At 43.0% G+C, this 20,464-nt stretch overlaps 2 protein-coding genes across 6 annotated transcripts in view; both read left to right on the forward strand.

Annotated features, from left to right (window-relative positions):
- agap2 (ArfGAP with GTPase domain, ankyrin repeat and PH domain 2) overlaps nt 1–4,111 on the forward strand; it is a 34,786-nt gene extending 30,675 nt beyond the window's left edge. For all 5 annotated transcript variants that reach the window (XM_015968192.3, XM_015968189.3, XM_015968190.3 and 2 more), the window contains 2 exons: nt 666–945; nt 3,701–4,111. In XM_015968192.3, coding sequence (XP_015823678.3) covers nt 666–945; nt 3,701–3,907 — 487 coding nt within the window. In that variant the 3' untranslated portion in view covers nt 3,908–4,111. The remainder of the gene's footprint in view (nt 1–665; nt 946–3,700) is intronic.
- A 3,300-nt stretch (nt 4,112–7,411) lies between these two features.
- On the forward strand, nt 7,412–20,059 carry LOC107391109 (zinc finger and BTB domain-containing protein 39). Its single transcript, XM_015968188.3, has 4 exons — nt 7,412–7,545; nt 8,506–9,769; nt 9,844–10,206; nt 17,803–20,059. The coding sequence occupies exons 2-4, from the start codon at nt 8,531–8,533 to the stop codon at nt 18,787–18,789; spliced, it is 2,589 nt and encodes an 862-aa protein (XP_015823674.3). The 5' UTR covers nt 7,412–7,545; nt 8,506–8,530; the 3' UTR covers nt 18,790–20,059.
- Nucleotides 20,060–20,464: the final 405 nt, after the last annotated feature.

Here is a 20,464-nt window from a genome sequence, read left to right on the forward strand (position 1 = left end):
GAGTCAACACCAGTCTCATCAAAGCTGGGGTTCTGTTGTTGTACTTTTTGTCTAAAAAACGTCCTTATGTCCATCTTCACTCATGCGTTTCAGGCAGAGAGTGTAGAAGAAGCCAGCTGCTGAAGGGCTTCTTCTTCAGTGGTGGAGGCTCAGGCAGGCTGTATACAAACTACTACCAGCTGCTCCCTCTCTGTTGGACTTTGGTACTGCATGTTACTTCTACGTTTCAGATCCGGGGCTTTCCATAAAACATTCGGGGCTTGAGCCCAAGTAGCTGGGCCTAACGCCGCCCCTGCACACAGACACGATGGGTTGTCTCATTATTCCTAAAAACAGTTTAATAAACAACAGTTGCTGTTTGTGAATGCTCTGGTTAAAAGTGAAACCAACTTAGAGATTTTAAGCCTTGCACTCCCACCATGGTCCCACCATGGTCCTAATGAACAGGGCTCTTTCTTCTGGTTCATCAAAATATTAACAACTAAACCAGAGGTCCAGGGAGGTCCTGGTACTGTGATTTTAAAGGTGACAGTGATTCAGTCATAAAGCATTCAGATGCTGAAAAAAATTCACTTAAAATCTGGAGCTTACTCCCTGCTCAGGAGTTAGATCTGTTATGTCTATCGTTTCACATTTCCATATTTGCTGTGTTTCTGTGTCACTAGAGAGGAAAGGGAGTCCTGGATTCGAGCTAAGTATGAACAGCGTGCATTTGTGGCTCCTCTTCAGCCAGCCTCAGGGACCAAGCTGTTAGATGAAAGCATGCCAGTGTGGCTGCTGTCTGCAGTGACTGAGAGGGATCTACCCAGGCTGCTGCTTCTCCTGGCCCACAGCACTAAGGAACAAATCAACACCCAGCCGACCGGGTCGTCTGCACTGAGTCGCACGGCTCTGCACGCTGCCTGCCAGCTGGGAGACGTGGTCATGACCCAGCTGCTCATCTGGGTGGGTCTCTTTTTGTTTCCCTGATCCAGGAAAGAGAGGAGTACACAGCCAATAATGATTATTATTAAGTGTTTATTGCTGTAAATAGCTGTCTGGTGGGCTATAATGTTCTGGCCTTGTTGGTCACATATCTCATAAACCACTAAGAGGAACTTTCAGAAAATAATTATTGGACGGATTTCTAGAACTGAGTAAAGGTCGAAATCTACTCTATTCAATTCAATTCAAAAATACTTTATTAATCCCAGAGGGAAATTAGAGTTTCAGTACACACAATTCTGAGATCAGACATACATTCATACATAGACAAGAATTGGTGACTGTGGTCATTCGCAACCCGAGTCGTGCTACCGTAATAGATCAAGAGGGTTTATATGAGGATAGAGTCAGGGGGAGGGAAAAAGGCACTTCAGAGTTACCCACAACAGGGAGGGCAGCTTTGCTATGCAAAAAACACCTCAGACAGAAATGCTCACAGGCTTCAGACATCACACAACATAAGTGTCCACTAGGTGGGGAGGTAGGGTTGGGACTCTCCTCACTTCAGTGCGTGCAGCCGCATGGAGCAGCGTTCATCACCCCAGTTTGGACATGGGAGGGAGATAATGGGTTAGAGAGCACAGTGACTCCTAGATACGGTTCCACAGCCTTCACCGGTCACAGTCCCGCTCAGGCTGGGATAGGGAGAAAGAGTTTCCATAGCGACGGCAGCTTTCCACATTTCTTCGGGGGGGTCACTTTAGCCTCACAGGATCCAAGGGCACCAGATTCAGATAAGAATTATTTGGGGACAGACGGAGATAATTTCCTCTCTGCCTTAGTGTTCTGTTGGTCTTCAACCCCTCTAGATCCTACGGGATCTAGAGCTCAAAATCTGTTGAGAAATTGAGAAATTTGTTTTGATGTGGTGAGGGATGGAAGTCTTTCACATTAGATATTCGGAGTGCTCACAGATCATGCCACGTCCATAATTCCTGAAGATGATGGACCAAAAACACAACTCAAGAAAGCAACACTGGTCCAGCTGAAGGAGCTATTAAAAGTCTCCGCTCAGTTCATGGCAAATTTCCTTTAAAAAGATAAATCATAAAGATACTGAATACATTTCAATGATGCATACTGTAAATCAGGACCAGCAGGTCTCAGTGTGCTCCAGAGTAACTTAATAAAATTGTTATCTTTTAGTGACAGGAATGACCAGATCCTGGAGCATTACGCCTGTTTGCCACTCTGATTGGCCGCTTTCTGGGGTCGGGTAGCGGGTGTAGTAGTCTAAGCAGGGAGGCCCAGACTTCCCTCTCCCCAGCCACTTGGGCCAGCTCCTCCAGGGGAATCCCGAGGTGTTCCCTGGCCAGCTGAGACACACAGTCCCTCCAGCGTGTCCTGGATCTTCCTTTGGGTTTCCTCTCTGTTGGACGTGCCCAGAAACCTCACCAGGGAGGCGTCCAGGAGGCATCCTAACTAGATGCCTGAGCCACCTCAGCTATAAAAACAATTATATACAACAAATGTGGTTCAATATGTAGTCAAAGATATTTCTTACAGAAACCAGAAGCATGTCAGGTACAAGTTCATTGTTCTCTGCTGTAGCTGTAATTCTAAATATCATTAACATTATTATGACTCATATCTGGGCCAGGGTTGCATGGTACAAGCTCAGTGAGAGGCCCGTTCTCCAGCAACCTTCAGCTCCACTGGTGGGATCCCACGGCATTCTCTGGCCAATGTGGGAATATAATCCCTCCTGCATGTCCTGGGTCGACCCTGGGACCTTCGATCACTTACACATGTCTGAAACAACTCCCCTGTGAGGCACCCAGAAGTCATCCTTACCAAATGCCCAAACCACCTCAGGTGGCTCCTCCACACAGAGGAGCAGCGGCTCTACTCTGAGTCTGTCCCAAAAAACGAAGCTCTTCACATATCTCAACGGCTCAACCAGAAGAAGCTCATTTTGGCTGCTTGTATCTGATTTTTGTTCTTTCGGTTAACACCCACAGAGGTGAAGAGCGGGATGATAGTCTGATAAACTGAGAGCTTTGCTTTCTAGCTTAGCTCTTTCTTCACCACAACAGATGGCTTTTTGCATCTGCATCACAGCTGCTGCTGTCCGATCTGCCCCTCCCTCCTACCCTCACTTGTGAGCAAGTCCCCCTCACTTCACAAACCCTGACCAGAATTGGCAATCCAGCCTTTTCTGTTCAAGGACTCAGAACTGGAAGGGCTAATTCTCATCCCAGCAGCTTCACACTGGGCTGCAAACCTCCCTAGCATCAGCTGAAGGTCCCATTCTATTGGAGCCAAAAGAACCACATCACCCACAGAAAGCAGATACAAGATCCTCCACCCACCACTGCTGCTCATCATTATTTATCCTTATCAATTGTTTAATTCATATTAATTTTACCTGTGGTGTAATCTTACCTGTGGGTGGGTTCAATAGTTAGTATCTATTTGAATAGATAGAAGCTCCACTTTCAATTGAAGAAAAAAAATACATTGAGATATTCACTGCTCCAGGTAATATTATCAGGGTTCTGGACGTTGTTACCCATTCTGTAAAGGAGCTTTCATTTGAATTGTTCAGGAAGTCCATTAAAAAGATGATATCTTTGACTAAATAATAAACATAATATTATATATTATTATGACATAATAAATGTTGTATTTTTGTGGCATCTTGTAACACACCAAACAGTGAACTGCCTCTACTGCTCTCAGTGTTGAATCCATGTTTTTTTTCTTTTGGCTACAGTATGGAATCGATGTTAAAGCAAAGGACAGCCAAGGCCAGACACCCGTGATGATAGCCAGAAAAACTGGAAGCAAAGGCTGCATCGACATTTTGCTCCAACACGGAGGCTCTAACGATGCGTCTCCCACCGCTGCCACCCCGGTCCTCTCTCGCCGCTCCAGCACTGCCAGCCTGGGCCGAACCAGCTCCAGGAAGCGGGTGACATAATGTGGGCTGCTGTCACGTTGGGGCTGGATGCCTGGAGGACCCATGAAAATCCTGAAAACACTGAGCAGGGGGTGGGAGAAAAAAGACTTCTATAGTATATAAGAAATAAAACGTTGTTTCTGAAGACTGAAGAGCACGTTACCCAACGTCAAAGCAATATTCCTCCAGTGAGTTGATGAGCAACATTTTGCTGTCTGGTAGACCTGTAGCACTCTTCTGTAACATTTAAAGCTCCCACTCTGTCTGCTTCTTCCCCACTTCCTCCTGAAGAAGTGCAATAATCAGCTACGATGAAGAAAAGCAACAATGTTATCATGAACGCTCACCTCAACAAACATCAAAGAGATGTTTTTATTCAGATTTGTTGTGACAGGACCAAAAAGGCAGCTTCGTTTTCCTCTTTTGGCTTTAAAATTACATTATGTCATTTTATTTTTGGGAGTGGGGGGTTGGGGGGGGGTCCTGCCAGTTTGGCCAGTCTAAACAGTTTAACTGTATTAAAGCACCTGAAAAAACAAATATGGGTAAACTAGAGAAGAGTGGTTTTGAAGATGAAATATAAAGAGTCTGTGTTATTATCAGGAGTCCAAAGTGACATTTTAATATTCTGTACATGTAAAACATACGTGAAGTTCAAAGACATGCGGTTTTTCTGTGGTTTCTTACTGGTGGTTTTAAAATTCTGTCATGCTTGTTTTGTCATTGTCTTTTATTGTTTCTAAAAGCCCTACATACAGTGACCGCACACATCTGGCATCGCTGAGAGACTACATGAAGATGGTGCTCATATTACTGCTGTGTCATTATTACAACAGACGCTCTACTGATTGTGTGAATCCCTCATTAAAAGAACAAAAAACTCACCAGAATAAAGACATTTTGTATTAGCATCAACGTGATGGTGTTTGGTTTCATTCAGTAGTCGTGTGTGAACATTCCTGCTGCTCCCTGGCACGCTGAAGTGGGTTTCAGGATAAGGTTATGAACAGATATTATCTTACATCACTCAATCAACAGCCTCAGTTTGTAGAAACAGATTTGACTGGATCGATAGGCTAACAGCTAGTGTGAGTGAGGCCAGTGACCAAACAGTTTTTGCAGTCTTAGAAAAAGGTTTGATGTCCAGAAGTTTATTTAAACAATAATCCACAGAGCGGTCACCCAGGTTCAGAGCTAAGGGTAGCCATCAGCTGACACACCATATTGATGTATTCATCAGGTGTACATTACACCTCCGCTCAACAAACTATTCTGTGGTTATTTCCTGCAGAGGTTTTCTGTAGAGCTAGCTCCTGTAGCATTTCTCGCTGGACTTCCATAATAATTGCTTCAGTAAGTAAAATGCTATAATATTTGCATGAACAGATTTTTTTTATTTAGCTTAAGATGTTGGACGCTTTCTAACTAGCACCATTAAAGCAGACTCATCTGTCTAATCACAACTAAACCCTGTTTCTTCAGACTGAGGCTGTTCAAAGTTGTCTACAACAGGTAATATATTTGTTGTTTCCACAGAAGCCCCCTATAGCAGAAGATCGGAAGGCTTTAGTACCTGAACAGAAAAACATCTGGATCTATGTAGACTGAGTCAGGCTACATTCTCAGTCCGAGTTAATGATCTGACCACAGTTTTGGTTCCAGTGGACAGTCAGGAATAGTTCTGTTCTTAGGTTCGTGGTGGTTTAAATTTCACCGCAGAGACCGATCTGATGGGTCGGATCGCACCAAACCCGTCTCACCCTGGGCACAGTCTCTTCGACAGGAGGTTCCGATCCATTCGGACAAGCACCTCTCGCCACAATAACAGTTTCTTCCCCTCTGTGGTTGGACTCAAGAATGTCAATCATAGAACTGCCCACTCCAGCTGCTTTGTTCCAGTCACATGACCCTAGTGTTGTGTTTGAGTTTATTTCTTACTTCAAATTTTTGCTTATCGTTTCTTTTTTCTTGCACCAAGTACTGCAGCAGTTTCCTAATGTTGTGATTCTTGCACATACGGCAATAAAATCCTTCTGATTCTGACTCTGATCTCCTCTTTTACGTGCACAGAAGGAACAACATGCAGCTCGTTTTGTTTTACATCCTCCTTTGTGATTCTATTGTTATTAGCTAAGCTGATGTGATCAGTGAAGGTTTCCACTTCCTGGATTTTTGACCATCAACATTTCTGAACCTGTGGTTTGATGTTGTTCCCCTGTGAGGACACATCTCTGCTTTACACTTCCTTTATGCAAAAGTTTCACACAATGGGTGGTACTAAACCTGTCCGCACTTCTGTCTGTAAAAGAACATTTGCATTCAAAATGCAGATAGATTTATACACCAGACAGAAAAGGATTTCCAGGAAATGACTGAAACAAGATGGCTTCAGCCTGAACAAATACCATTATACCTTTGCCTCTCCAACATGTATTTAACCTCCTGACACCCTGTGTCCTTTTATAGAATGTTACTGTTGAAGCTCAGCCACATGGCTGAAAGATGAAGGTTCAACCTGTTGAGGTGGGATGCAGAGAACTTAGCTAATATAACATTAAGGCTGCTACGCAAGCTTGGTATGCGGAGCCGTGGTCATCAGCGGCCGATTAAAGACCTAGAGCTGCTGCAAGGGGCAGTCAGTGTTTCTGGTTTGAGAGAAAGAACTCTAGCAAGGCTTCAACTGGATATGTGACGTCTTAGGATGAACCCAGGTCGCCGGAGTCTCTGCTGAGCCCTCTGGAGATGTTGAGAGCCTATCAGCAAAATGCTGAACCTAGGGAGACGCCATCATTCGGTTGATTATCCCACAGTCCAAGCTGCAGGTCTCTTGAGTAGGGATTGCGACATCTGGTCCTTTGAAACAAATTGACATTGCACTACAATATTTTATTTTTGTGGACTGCAGTGCTTATACAGAGACACTTGTATTTTGACAAGATAAACAAACAAGTAAATAAATAATTAAATTCAAGTCTTAACTGGTTAGCATTTCTACGTACGCGTCTTACTACTTACTGAGGGTTTTTCTCAGTATCATAAATGTTCACACAGCTGCTCTTTTTTGCACAAAAATATCTTAGGTTGTGTGCATCGGGTCTGTTGGAGCCACACTCCCCATTTTGGGTTCAATGATCAATGACACCAAAAAGACCTTGACTTACTACTTCTCTAGGTCCTCTTTTAGCTCTATCTATCTATCTATCTATCTATCTATCTATCTATCTATCTATCTATCTATCTATCTATCTATCTATCTATCTATCTATCTATCTATCTATCTATCTATCTATCTATCTATCTATCTATCTATCTATCTATCTATCTATCTATCTATCTATCTATCTATCTATCTATCTATCTATCTATCTATCTATATTTATAATAATATTGTTGACGTGATGTTTATTATTATTGTTTTATTAATTCAAATAATTACTTCTTTTTATTTTTTAGCAACAGCAACAATGTTAGACATTTTTATTGCTGTGTTACCTCAAGACTGTAGGGGGCGGTGTGACCAGTTTTGGTGACTGACGTCACCATAACGCGACGGATCCTCACAAAGGTTTTAATAATATGGCTAACAACTGTGTTGTGTTGAAAACAAAAGAGAGAAAACAGATTTTCCACAGCAGCTTTAAATGATAAATGCTTTTTGGGTAAGTCTTGATGAAAACAGGAGTGTGGGGAGTTTTTTTGCTGCCATTAAAGAGAGTGAAATGTGTGTTTTAGCTGTTTACTAGCAGAGTTTCCATTATTAAAATGTCTGTACAGATAATAAACTCGGTCCAGGCTCAGTTTTCATAAAACTGCTGCATTTAAACAACGATAAACTCTATAGTTAGGATTTAGAAAAGCGTCTGGCTCAATATAGTTTCTAAAGCGATTTCTATGTTTTAAAAACATCTGTATTCTAAAGAAGTTTAGTTTTGGTAGAATTTCTAATTCTCTCAGTTTTTAATAATTTCATATTAACAATGAGACCGTGTCTTATGAGCTTTTTAAAGGATATCATCAGCTGTTTTAGAGAAAATGTATTGGCACAATGAACTTCATTTCTATTAGCAGCTATTATTGCTAAAACTGCTCTGGTTTATGGTCAAGACACGTTTAGGCAGCTCCTGGCTTTATCAGACAGTTCTGCTCTTTTGCTTCTTTCAAGTAAAACTCAGAATTTTTCAAGGGAATGTTAAAAGCAAGATATATATAAAGAAACCTGTGTCCAAATAAAGGTAAACAGATAAATTATAAGGCATTTGTTCTTTCTAGCCATCCATCCCAGATGCGATGTTGATGATGATGATGATGATGATGATGCCTGATTCAAGATAACCACAGTGCTTTTCTTGAAGGTTTAAATCCTTAAAATTGGTTGAATTTTACTGTGTGATGTTCAAGGATGCAAATTTAATATTTATGAGATTAAAAAAAACAATAAATTTGAGCTTAAATTTGATTTTGGTAAAGGCGTAAGATCCCTGTGACAGATGTATCATGTTTAGAGTTCATCTGTATTTTAGGCTATAAGAGTTTTGTGCCTCTCTGAGTGTGTCACAGTAGATTTACTCCATGACAGATCCTTACAGTTGAAGCTTTTTGTTGTCCTCGTGATTCTACAGGTAGGACTTTAGGGGCAGCAACACGATGAGGATTCAGCTGAAGGGTCCTGGTCTTGCAGCCAATCTGCTTGCCGAACTCAATCGCTGCCGCCAAACGCGCCAGTATTGTGACGTGTTCCTGCAAGTCAGCAGCCGGACGTTTGCAGCACACCGGGCTGTTCTCGCCTGCGCTGGGACGTACTTCCACAGCTTGTTCTCGCAGCCTCCAGCTACAGCGTCTGCTGTGTTTTCACTGGAATTCATCTCCCCGGTCAACTTTGAGAAAGTGCTGACATTCGTGTACACAGGGGAGCTCTTGATTGATCTCATCGATGTGGGGGTGCTGTATGAGCTGGCTGAGAGGCTTGGTGTGGGTGAACTGATGAGAGCTTGTCATGCCACATTTCCTGACCTGCAGGCCTCTGTGTCTGCTAAAGAAGGCAGCGCAGGAGACCTCCCATTGGACCCAGTCATGGTCAGCGCCACATCTGCAGTGGCAGCAATCAGTTCAACCTCAATATGTTCCTCCTCTGCTGCCTCCTGCTCGTCTCTGTCCTCGTCAGCCGGTCCGTCCACTGTCCCGACTCCTGCCGCCGCTCCCTCACCTGTCTTCCAAACCGGGGCATCCAGAAAAGAAAGCAATGATAGAGGGACTTTATCTGTGGACCTGAAGGCAGAAGACATACAGTCCCATATCAGCTATGGACAGATGGCAGTTGATCTTCAGCTACAAACAACATCTCTGTTAACTAGCAGCAGCCTTTCTTGTGAGGTGGAGAGTGTGCTGCGTCAAAGACCAGTGCTCCAGTTGAAGACTGAACAGGACTTGGACGATGAGGGGACAAGTAGACACAATGAAAACTGTGGGACACCTGGTGAAGTGGTCTCTGAGAGCAGAGTGAGCTCTTTGCCTCGGAGCAGTGACCCAACTCTATCTGACTCCTGCTCCCCCTCAGAATCTTCCGCTGAACTCAGAGCTGAGGCCTGTGCCCCATCATCATCCTCAGGAGATCCTCCAGGGAGCCTGCAGGTGATGTCCGTGGAGAGTGGTGTAGCAAACAAGGAGGGGGACAGCTCTCCTATGTTTACTGAGGTACAGACAGGGCAGAGTAAGGATGAGAAGAAGGCTCCAGAAGCTAACGGGGAGGAGCCATGGAGACAGTTGGCAGGTGAGATCATTGAACTGAGTGACGATGAGACTTACATGGAGGACGGGGATGATGAGGATGATGACGATGACCTTGTGTGTTTGGAGAATGGCGATACAAGTGAAGTAGGAAGTCAGGTAATGACTGTGGCCTTCAGCTATAAAAAATCTTAGTAAAATGAGAACACTAATGATGTTCTTTACTCATGCAGGTCATACGAAACATTTTAACATGTAAAGCCTGCTCAGCGTCGCTTCCTGCAGACCCGTTTTTTATCAGGAAACATGGTGAGAGCCACCTGACGGAGCTGGGGCTCTGTAAGGTGTGTGGATCCTCGTTTCCAGACCGCACCGCCGGCGTCTGCCACGTCATGACCCATGTTGGGGTTCAGCTCTTCACCTGTGATATGTGCCATGCCCAGTTCTGCAGCCAAAACAAGCTACTGCGTCACCACTACCAGACAGCCTCCAGCTACAGCCTACCACAAGGGGCCCTCGTTAGCAGCAGCAGCCAGAACCTGGGTTCAGAGCTGAAGTGCTCTGTGTGTCTCAAAATCCTCAGCAAGGGCTTCCAGGTAGATGCATGTTTATATTGTGGTGGGACACCAGACTTATAAACATAAATTCAGCTTTGGTTTTATTTATGTTTTCTTTGGAATAGCTGTAGACAGCAAACATAAAGAAATACAGAAAATAAAACATCATAGCAACATTATGATGTCATCCTGGAAAGGAAACTGAATCTATGTTGATGTGCAAGTTAACATGCAGCACACGTGCAGACGGCTTTTATCTTTAGTGGTGTATATAAAAGAAGGGGTGTTCTGTTGCAATCAAACATGTTTTCATCCTATCTGATCCATATGGTCACACTCATCTCCAGATCTCTATAGTTGACTTGCTGTCAAAAGTTTTGATTCAGGTATTATAATACAACTCTTCAGTTTGTGGTGAATAGTAATCTATTCCAGAGACAGCAGTCCTCTCTGTGAGAACAATTAACCAAACCCTGTGATCTGTGTCTCCCTGCTCTGTGATCTTCTACTGAAACATCACATTTTAAAGTGACAGTGTGTAGCTTTTACCATTAATCTCTAGAAACATCCATCAAATTAAATGATGCCCAGCTGTTTAAAAATATTGGCGGCTTTGTCACATATAACCATAAACATCTGATCTAAAATACATGTTTTAAGTCTCAGTGTCAAGGCGCCTTGGCTATCAAGGCAATGACACTGTCCTTCCTTTGTCAAAGAAACTGGTTAAATGGAACAGACCTCAGGTGACGTCACATGACATGTGAGGTAAAGTTAAAGTTCATACATTTAATTTTCAATATAAATATATAATGAGCCTTTTACTTTTTAATTGTGTGTAAGTAAGTTACTACCTGTTAGCCACCGAAGCTTCAACTACTAAACAACGAATGAACCATAGCTAACTGCTTTATATCTAAAAATAATATTTTAGTTAGAAGCCTGATGGCTACAGTTAGTTGACTTACATTTAAACTGGAAATGTGACTCCGTAGTAGCTGCAGGTTTCTGATCCACCATCCTTTTGAAAATACTGCTCTGTATTCTGGGAACTTTTTGAACAAGAGAATGCAACAAGACATCTCCCATGTATCCTTGGTCAGCTAGCTAAACGACTAACCATCATCAACCTTTATTTATAAAGCACATTTAAACGGCAACAACGATAATCAAAGTGCTGTACAAGACAATACATCACCAAAACAGTCTCAGACGGGAAGGCCAGGGAATAGAAATATGTCTTCAAAGGTACTTTAAAAGCAGAAAAGGAGGGGGCAAGTTGGACTGTCAGGGGGAGTTGGTTCCAAAATTTAGGCGCACAAACTGAAAAAGCCAGTTCGCCACAGGCCGTATAGCGGGCAGGAGGGACAAGCAGAAGGTGCTGGTCAGAGGACCTCAGGGGTTCGTGCGGGAACATACAGACTCAAAAGATGTGCTAAATAGGAGGGGGCCATTTCATGAATAGATTTGTAAACCAACAGAAGAATTTTGAACTTAATCTGAAACCGAACTGGAAGCCAGTGTAAATTTGCCAAAACAGGGGTGATATGCTACCGTCAGTCTATGCCCGTAAGAAACCTTGCAGCAGCATTCTGTACCAACTGGAGACGTACCACTGAAGAGGAGGGAATACCATATAAAAGAGAATTGGCATAGTCCAGATGCGACGTTACAAAAGCATGAACAACTGACTGAAGATCTTTTTTGTTCAGGACAGATTTTAGTTTGGCCAGCCGGCGAAGATGAAAGAAACACGACCTGACTACCTGATTTATCTGTGCATCCATTTAAAAAAAAGTGTCCAGAGTGGGGCTGCGCAGTGGTTAGAGCTGTTGCCTTGCAGCAAGAAGGTCCTGGGTTCGCTTCCCGGCCTGGGATCTTTCTGCATGGAGTTTGCATGTTCTCCCTGTGCATGCGTGGGTTCTCTCCGGCTTCCTCCCACAGTCCAAAATCATTACTGTTAGGTTGATTGGTCTGTCTAAATTGTCCCTAGGTGTGAGTGTGTGTGTGTGCATGATTGTTTGTCCTGTGTGTCTCTGTGTTGCCCTGCGATGGACTGGATCTCTGTCCAGGGTGTACCCCGCCTGATTGCCCGTTGACTGCTGGAGATAGGCACCAGCCCCCCCCCCCCCCCCCCCCAAAAAAGCGGGTTCAGAAAATGGATGGATGGAAGGGCGTCCAGCGTGACCCCCAAATTTTTAATTGTCGGCTTCACCTAAACTGACAATGAAGGGGGCAGAGATGGCTCCACAGCCGAGAGGGAGCAGGGGGCGAAGAAAATAGCCTACAGTTTGGAGCTGTTAAGATGGAGAAAATTAGCCGAGAGCCAGGACCTGACTATACTCAGGCAGTCAGTCAGTGGTTGCACCGGGTTAGCAGATTTTAGGGCCATATAAAGCTGACAATCGTCAGCATAGAGATGAAAATTTACCTGGTATTTTCTAAAAATGGCTGCCAAAGGTAAAATATATAGATTAAAAAGAAGCGGACCTAAAACGGACCCCTGGGGAACCCCACAAAAAAGAGGTGCCACTCTAGAGGTGCAGTTCCCCAGGGCAACATTAAAACATCTGCCATTGAAATAGGAGCGGAACCACTCTTAAGCTGTTCCATGAATGCCAACAAATGGAGGACAGACCTCTGTAACACATGAACATTGAAACATGTCTTGGTTCCTGATGACGTATCTCCTGGGCAACCGGGTTGGGATCAAGGCAAGGTTTCTTGACACTGAGAAAGTCTCTGGGCAACGCCATATTAGACGCCATGTTTCTTTCTACAGGAGCTTGTGAGGACACAATACGTTTACTGATTTGTAACAAATGGTTACAAAACCCTCACTATTTATAAATGCTGTGGTTTTACACATTTTCCTCTTTGCTCCTTGCCAGTGATGAAAGGGAGTCCGATGTGTGTGTCCCGTTCAACATTTTGACCGTAATGGCCATCTATTAGTAAGGTTTTACTCAAACACAAAAAAACTGCTTGCTTGCAATGATTTAGGTTTTTCCTGTCCCTATCTCCAGGGCAAATACACACTGTAATGTTAATAATGCTCTGTTCAAAAAATTGGTAGAGTTCATTTGAGTCTTTACATCTGCGGGATGAACTGAGGTGGGCCTACCTTATTGAGTGTTTAACACTTGTAATGCCAAAACGTCCACTAGATGGTGTTGTAGCATCACTTACCCGTTTAAGAAGATTGTTTACAGGAAGTTAGCAATGGCATAAACGTGCTAAAAATAGCTTTTTGTGCAAAAAATTTCAAAGGTAGAAAAACCCTTTCAACGTCAGTAATAATGGAATCAAAAACAAATGCTTTCACGGTCGAGTAAGGTCATAAAAACACGTCACCAAAATGTTGGTTTGTCCATTTATAATCATGGCGTTGACACAATATAGCTGAAAATGAATTTACTGTGAAGTATGATTATTGATTAATTTATACTTTTTACTGGTATTATTCCTTATTGGCTTATCGCGACCACTTAATTGATGTCACAGTTATTTTTGTTTGAATTTTTCTTGTTTTTGATCAACAAATACTAGAGGAGCATGAAAACCTTTATGGTGCAAGGACAAACAATTCTCAGGCTCTGATTCCAGAACAACTTTAAGATTTTGATGCTGGTCTGAGTGATGATGACCAACCTGACTGTCCTTCTACACAAGAGGTGGACAGAAATTCTTTTGAGTCCATGGGTAAGGAGGAAACTCCAACCACAATCTTCTCTTCTAAACCACCTAAGAAGCAACAAAAAGGGAAAAAAAACTGCTCTGAAGGAAATTTCTGTAATAGAACCCGCAGACACGACTGAGCAAAGCTCATCTCCAGACCCAAAACAGGCCACTTTCAGAATCTGGAAATATGAAGATATTGATGAATTTGCTGTTACTGATTCTGTATTTGACGCTCCTGGTTTTGTGAAGACACCATTGCAGTATTTCAAGATACTTTTTACAGAAAAGATGATTGAACACATTGCTCAGCACACTAACCGTTACTATGCACAGAACCTCCGGGATCCAGTCAACTCTAGCCCTGATGACATTCAAAATCTTCTGGCGTTGCTACTTTTCATGACGAAGTTGATGTTGGTTCGCATTTCTGGTTTCCTTTTTGGAAAGGGCAATTCCATCCAAACTTTCCACTCCCTAAGCATTTATTCTAGACCAGTAGCAGGTTCCATAGAACATAGGTTGTGATAAAAACTTTATCTGAAAATTCAAAAAAAGCTGAATGAGAAGCCACTTTTCTGTCTAAAGGTTTCGTCTGGCAGTCGCTCGCTGTTTGTTGCAGATAGAGCTAGCACCAAAGGGTAGTCGACCATCGTCCTCTTCACCACAAATGTTGATAAAATGTTACACCCAAAGACCATCACAGCCACAACCAGATGTGCGGTATCAAAGCTTCACTGTGACAAACTGGGCCGGTTCAAAGGGAGTGTCAAAGTGGAAGTGTCAGAAGTGCAAAGTGTTCCTTTGTCTGAATGCCCACCAGCAGGGATTTGTTGCATATCACCAGAAATAAAGAGGATCTAATGCCTCAAAACTGTAGTTGCAGTTAGTTATGTAGCATTTCAACTCATTACAAATCCAGCAGCATCTTTTAGTTGTTTCTCTGCTCCAACACACCTGATTCAGTGGTTGCCTCACCTGTTCAGCAGCTCACCAAGCTCTGCAGAAGCTTGTTAATCATCTGTTAATTAAAATCAGGTGTGTTGAAGCAGGGAAACAACTAACACATGCTGGATACCGGCCCTGCAGGACCAGGATTGAGAACCACTGTCCTATATGATATATTTCACTGAAAATATTTATTGTAACAACCAACCATCGACGTATATACTGGACAATTTGTTTCCATAGGCTCCGATAATAAGTTTTTGTGCAAAAATGGGAGGTAGCCACCACCGCCATTTTGACCGTGTCACAGGTTCCATCAAGCCCAGACAATTCCACAAAAGGGAAAAGAGGTGGAGCTGAGGGTGGGGCTGTAAGGCTGGGATCAAATGACGACACCCGTCGAACTGAAGCAATGTAGCTAGAAGCTAACCCAAAGCTAACGCAGAGATGGAAGATAAGCTAATGGAGGTAGCTGCCTAGCTACAACCGGAGTTAACTGGGCACAACACCGGAGCTTCTGAGTCACAGATACGCTGGGCTGAGCGCTGGAGAGAACCGGGTGGAACACAGAGGTCTCCGAGAGCTCCACAAGCTGGCAGCAGACAGGCGCCGCTGCGGTCAGAGATGGGCCGAGCTGCCGCTGAGGGGAGGGAGTCCATACCGATAGTCAGAACCCAGCTCCACCAACATGTTTTATTTCAACCCATTTTCTAAAGTGCAGCATTATGTTAAATTCACTGGGTTTTACCCTATTACATTTAGATTTCATGGTTAAACAGTACATGTTAAAATCTAAGCTCAGCTAGTGCAAGAGCTGCAGTGACCTAAAATACATAAATATAATTTTACTTACCGAAAAAATGAAGTGGAGACTCCTTGGACGCTCTATTAGTGCAATTGATGCCACAGCAAGTCATTTTGTCCAACAATTGCACAAATAATATCCAAAAAGAATACACAAACGCTACAACTACTGGTCTAAGTTGAGAAACTGAAAATCATGGAACAGTTTTAATGCGAGGCTGAGTCTGAGGCCTTTCCCTGGAGCTAGCTCTGCGGTCACTTGGGTCTGATGCTCATTAATTATTCTGAATTTTAGGCATTTAATACACTTAAACAGAAGAGTGACAAAAACATTCACCCCCTCAGAGTTGTCATGAGTGTAAACATGTTTATTTCTGCTGTGAAATTGGTATTTTTAACATGGGAGTCAATGAGGATTTGCTCGTTTCTGACACCAGCCCCCAGCGGATGAGGGTGGAACTGCAATTTTTTTCACTTCCGGGTTGGCTTCATTTCCAGACCCGAATTATGGGGGCTTGCAACCAACAAATAGAATAACTAGGTTGCCCAAACCTTCGCACCCCACTGTGTACAGTACCATGCAAATGTTTCAGGCATTAAAAAAAGGCCTGTAAACAAAGAATGCTTGTTTATTTTTATCAATTTACAAAATGTAAGGTGAGTAACTCAAAACATCCAGCCATAGTAATTAACAACCATCTTCAGTGTAAAGAACTAGAAGTCCTGGAGGTGATGATCTGGGCCCCACAGAGCCCTAATCTCATCATCATGTTGTATTTCTGGGATTACGTGAAGCACAGAAAGATGTGAGGAAGCCTACATTCACAGAAGACATGTAGTTAGTTCTCCAAGATGTTTGGAACAACCTACCAGCCCAGTTCCTTCAACACCTGTGTGCAAATGTAGCTAGAAGAACTGATGCTGTTTTGGAGGCAGAAGTGCTCACACTAAATATTGGTTTGATTTAGATGTCTCTTTTGTTCATTCACTGCTTTTTGTTGAGTAGTGAAAATAAATTAACGCGTCAATTTTTTAACACGTTCTTTGTTTAAAGCCTTTTTTCACACCTGCCTAAAACTTTTTCACAGTGTTGTATTAAAATACACTGAAATTAACCATATTAATGATCATTAGAAATAAAAAAAACATGCATGTTGTGTTAATTGGAAACTCTAAAATGTCCTTAGTTGTGAGTGGTTGTTAGTCTCTCTGATGAACTGGAGGGTGTCCACTGCCTCTAAACTGATGCCTGCAGGAGTTAGTCACCAGCTTCCTTCTACCCTAGCGAGGTAGAAGAGTGAGTTCCATCTAAGATCATTTATATAAAATCGGTGAACAAGTCAGCTCAAAATAATGTAGTAAAAAAGGCAATTCATATCAGAACAAGTTCCTATTCAAGCCAAGTGTAGGCAGGAATTTCATTTAAATGGCATGATCTGATTCAGCTAATTGTAAGCCCAGAAGGGTTAGTCGTCATGTAAGACAAAGATAACAGCAGCAATAATTTAAAATTCAACCCTGGAGCGTCTAGAGAGCAGAGAGAGGAAATACCATTCCAAAACACCAATTGGAAGCTGAAATCCTACAATAAATGAGTCATTGTCAAGTTTTATGTGATTTATCAGAAATATACAGAAATCAGTGGGAAAATTGGGGAGTCGGGGGAGATTGGAGTGCAACTAGTGCCCATGGAAAGTCTTAGCCGTGTGGAAACTGCTCAGACTGGGACACTACTGGGACCAGCTCAGTGGCCTAGTGGTAGAGTGTCCGCCCTGAGACTGGGAGATCGGGGTTCGATTCCTGGTCGGGTCATACCAAAGACTTTGAAAAAAAGGGGACCCAATGCCTCCCTGCTTGACACTCAGCATTAAGGGGTTGGATTGGGGAGTTAAGCCACCAAATGGTTCCCGGGCGCGGCTGTGTCTGCAGCTCACCGCTCCCCCAGGGGATGGGACAGGCTGTACCTCAGATACATATTTTTCTATGCTTCAGGACCCTGGGCCATTAAAGTTGATTCTGATTGGGCTGCCTTGATTGGTGGCAGGAAGACGCACAAAGTGTTTGATTGAATTGGTCCTTATATCAGCTGGTTATCTCTGTGGCTGTAGTCTGAAACAGTTAACAACACTGTCACAAACCAACATGTATCTGAGTGTGAAATGGACTTACCTCTCCTGTTTGTTTTGTCTCTTTTGTCCCTGGCAGACTGTCAGAGACCACCTGCTGAGCCATGTGTGTTCCCAGAATCTCACCTGTGGGGTGTGCCACCTTCCCCACAACTCCTTGTGCTCCCTTCTATGGCACACTCTCACCCATCTCTCTCTGCCCGTCTTCACCTGCCCTCACTGCGCCTGCTGCTTTGCAGAGCAACCTCTGCTGGACAGACATATGGTGGGTCATGCTGAGGAGGCAACGGCTAAGGAGAGGGAGCGGTTGGAGCTGAGAGCCAACAAAGAGGGGTCAGACAGTGGTGAGGGAGGAGCTACTGCAGGAGCAGAGGAGATGCGTTGCTTTCTGTGTCCACAGACCTTCCGCTCCTCCTCGGCTTTTCAGTTTCACCTCAGTCAGCACACCACAGAACCCCTGGGGGGTGGAGGAGGCATAGGGGCCCATAGTTGGTCAGGCAAACGAAAAGCTGATCAGAGTCAGGAGTGTCCTTTATCATCCTGCTCCTCTTCCACCTCCCCAAGGGACACAGGTGGACTTTCTAAGATAAGCAACCTGGGTTTGGGTCTTGGGATGGTCTTCAGTGTGCCAGAGAAGATCTTTCAGGGACCGGTGTCCAGCATGGCTTCTGGGGTCCTGACAAATGGCTGCTCGGGACTGGAAGGTGCAGCTGGAGCCACAGTGGTACGTGAGAAGTGGTATCGGTGTCGCTACTGCGGCAAACGTTTCGCCCACTCAGGAGAGTTCACCTATCACCTCCGTATCCACACTGGTGAGAAACCCTACCAGTGCAAAGTGTGTCTGCGCTTCTTCAGAGGTCGCTCCACTATGATCTGTCACCTGAAGACACACGCCGGTGCGCTCATGTACCGCTGCACCGTGTGCGGCTTTTACTTCTCCACGCTGAAGCTGGTGTCATCACACATGGAGCTTCACAAAGAACATCTGCCACCAGACTTCAACATCGAGCAGACCTTCATGTACAATGACCACTCTAAAGAACCGCTGCGCCCTGTGGACAACTGAGGGACTTCCTTTTTACTGTTAATACAGTACATGTTCAGTCCTTTTTACCCTTTTATTGCTTTTATAAATCCATTTTGACATATGTGGCTTCTTTAACCAAATATTTTACAAGTAAGAACCTGTAAGAGGCTTGATTCAGAGGCTAACGTTGTAGCATCATTTGGTTGGTGGTCCGTTGAGATGGGTCTGGTCGGGTCTGTGTCTGTGTCTGTATTTATGCTTCTAATTTCAAACAAATGTTAAGTTGCACTTTTACAAACTAGCTAAAGGAATTTAGAAACCTGCAATTTCCTCATGTGCCTGTCCACAAATCAAATAAATAAGGCAGCTTTGTGTTGGAAGTCATTCTAGATGTATGAATCTGTCTTACATAGAGGTTTAAATGTGGAGGTGAGGAGGTACTGCTCCTCCGTTCCTGTGAACAAAATGTTTTATTGTGGCGATTATGCTGTTTTACACATTTGTAGTTCTGACCTTTTATTTTGTATTTTCAGAGAAAATACTGATAAGGAAGACTGTCCTTTTTTCTACTTTGATTTATTGTAAAAATTTGCTTTTTTTTTTTGTTAATTCATAAAACTCCATTTAACTTCTGTTCTTACTGATTGTTGATTTGATGTTTTGAAGCCAGTTGTGCTGTGGAATGTTGATGTTTAAATGCCCAACAGATTTCTAATACTTTTGTCTTAAAGGGACATTCCAACACTTGAGTTAAATTTGGTCTGTGGCCATATTCCCCAGAGCTAGATAAGTGGAGAAAAGCACTTTATAACCAGCCCAGTCAATCTCCTAATCTGGCAGTATCCCATTAGCTTTAGCTTAGCATAAACAATGTAACTGAATGGTACCAGCTAGTATTTCATGCAGAAATTAGTGGAAATTACTCAATAATGATCTAATTTTTCTTGACCACAATTATCATATTTATCACAAATGAAAATAATAAGAAACACAAAGAATTACAGGAGACGATTCAGAAATGGGACTACATTACAACAAAGCATTGCTGTAAGCCACCGGTGAAAGCACATGACACATGAGCTGTTACAGTTCACTTTCATTGTTTATGCTAAAGCTAACATAAAAATAATTTTCCCCACTTACCTAACTCTGGGGAATATGGCAACAGACTAAATTTTACTCAGGGGTGGAATATTCCTTTACCTCATATTTATGACTGCAGTACAGCTATTTATAATATTTATGTTTTATACTGTTAAGTAGTGAGTTCTAAATGTAGAGGTTTTAATAAACTGATGTTATCACTAAATGTGTTCTTTCATCTGATCAATTTGCTTTGAAAACATCTTACACCATAAATTCCATCAGAATTTTGACTTAGTTGCAGAAACACCCCCACCCCCAGCTGCTTGTGACCTTTGCCCTTTGAAAGCGTGATCTTTTCCTGCTATTGTGTGTGGACTTCCTTTTTTTCCTGCTGTCTTATCTAAGCAGTTCCACAAATGAAAAATAAACTAATAAAGATCAGAAGAGGAGAGACAGCTGAGTGATGGGACGTCTCTTTACATTGCTATAGTAAACATGTTAAATTAGCTTTCGTCTAAATGTTTTAAGACTGCCACATTTATTTATATGGATTTGAAAATTAGGATATAACTTAAAATATTAAAGTATTTTTTTATTATTTTTGATTAATCTTTAGAACATTCACACA

The sequence above is a fragment of the Nothobranchius furzeri genome, chromosome 15 (assembly GCF_043380555.1).
Source record: "Nothobranchius furzeri strain GRZ-AD chromosome 15, NfurGRZ-RIMD1, whole genome shotgun sequence".
NCBI classification, from domain to species: Eukaryota; Metazoa; Chordata; class Actinopteri; order Cyprinodontiformes; family Nothobranchiidae; genus Nothobranchius; species Nothobranchius furzeri.

Excerpts from the sequence above, each read along its gene's own strand:
- LOC107391109 (XM_015968188.3), top strand. The coding sequence starts at position 8,531 with ATGAGGATTCAGCTGAAGGGTCCTGGTCTTGCAGCCAATCTGCTTGCC. Across the intron at positions 9,770-9,843 it reads CAAGTGAAGTAGGAAGTCAG|GTCATACGAAACATTTTAAC; the intron begins GTAATGACTGTG and ends TTACTCATGCAG. Across the intron at positions 10,207-17,802 it reads TCCTCAGCAAGGGCTTCCAG|ACTGTCAGAGACCACCTGCT; the intron begins GTAGATGCATGT and ends TGTCCCTGGCAG.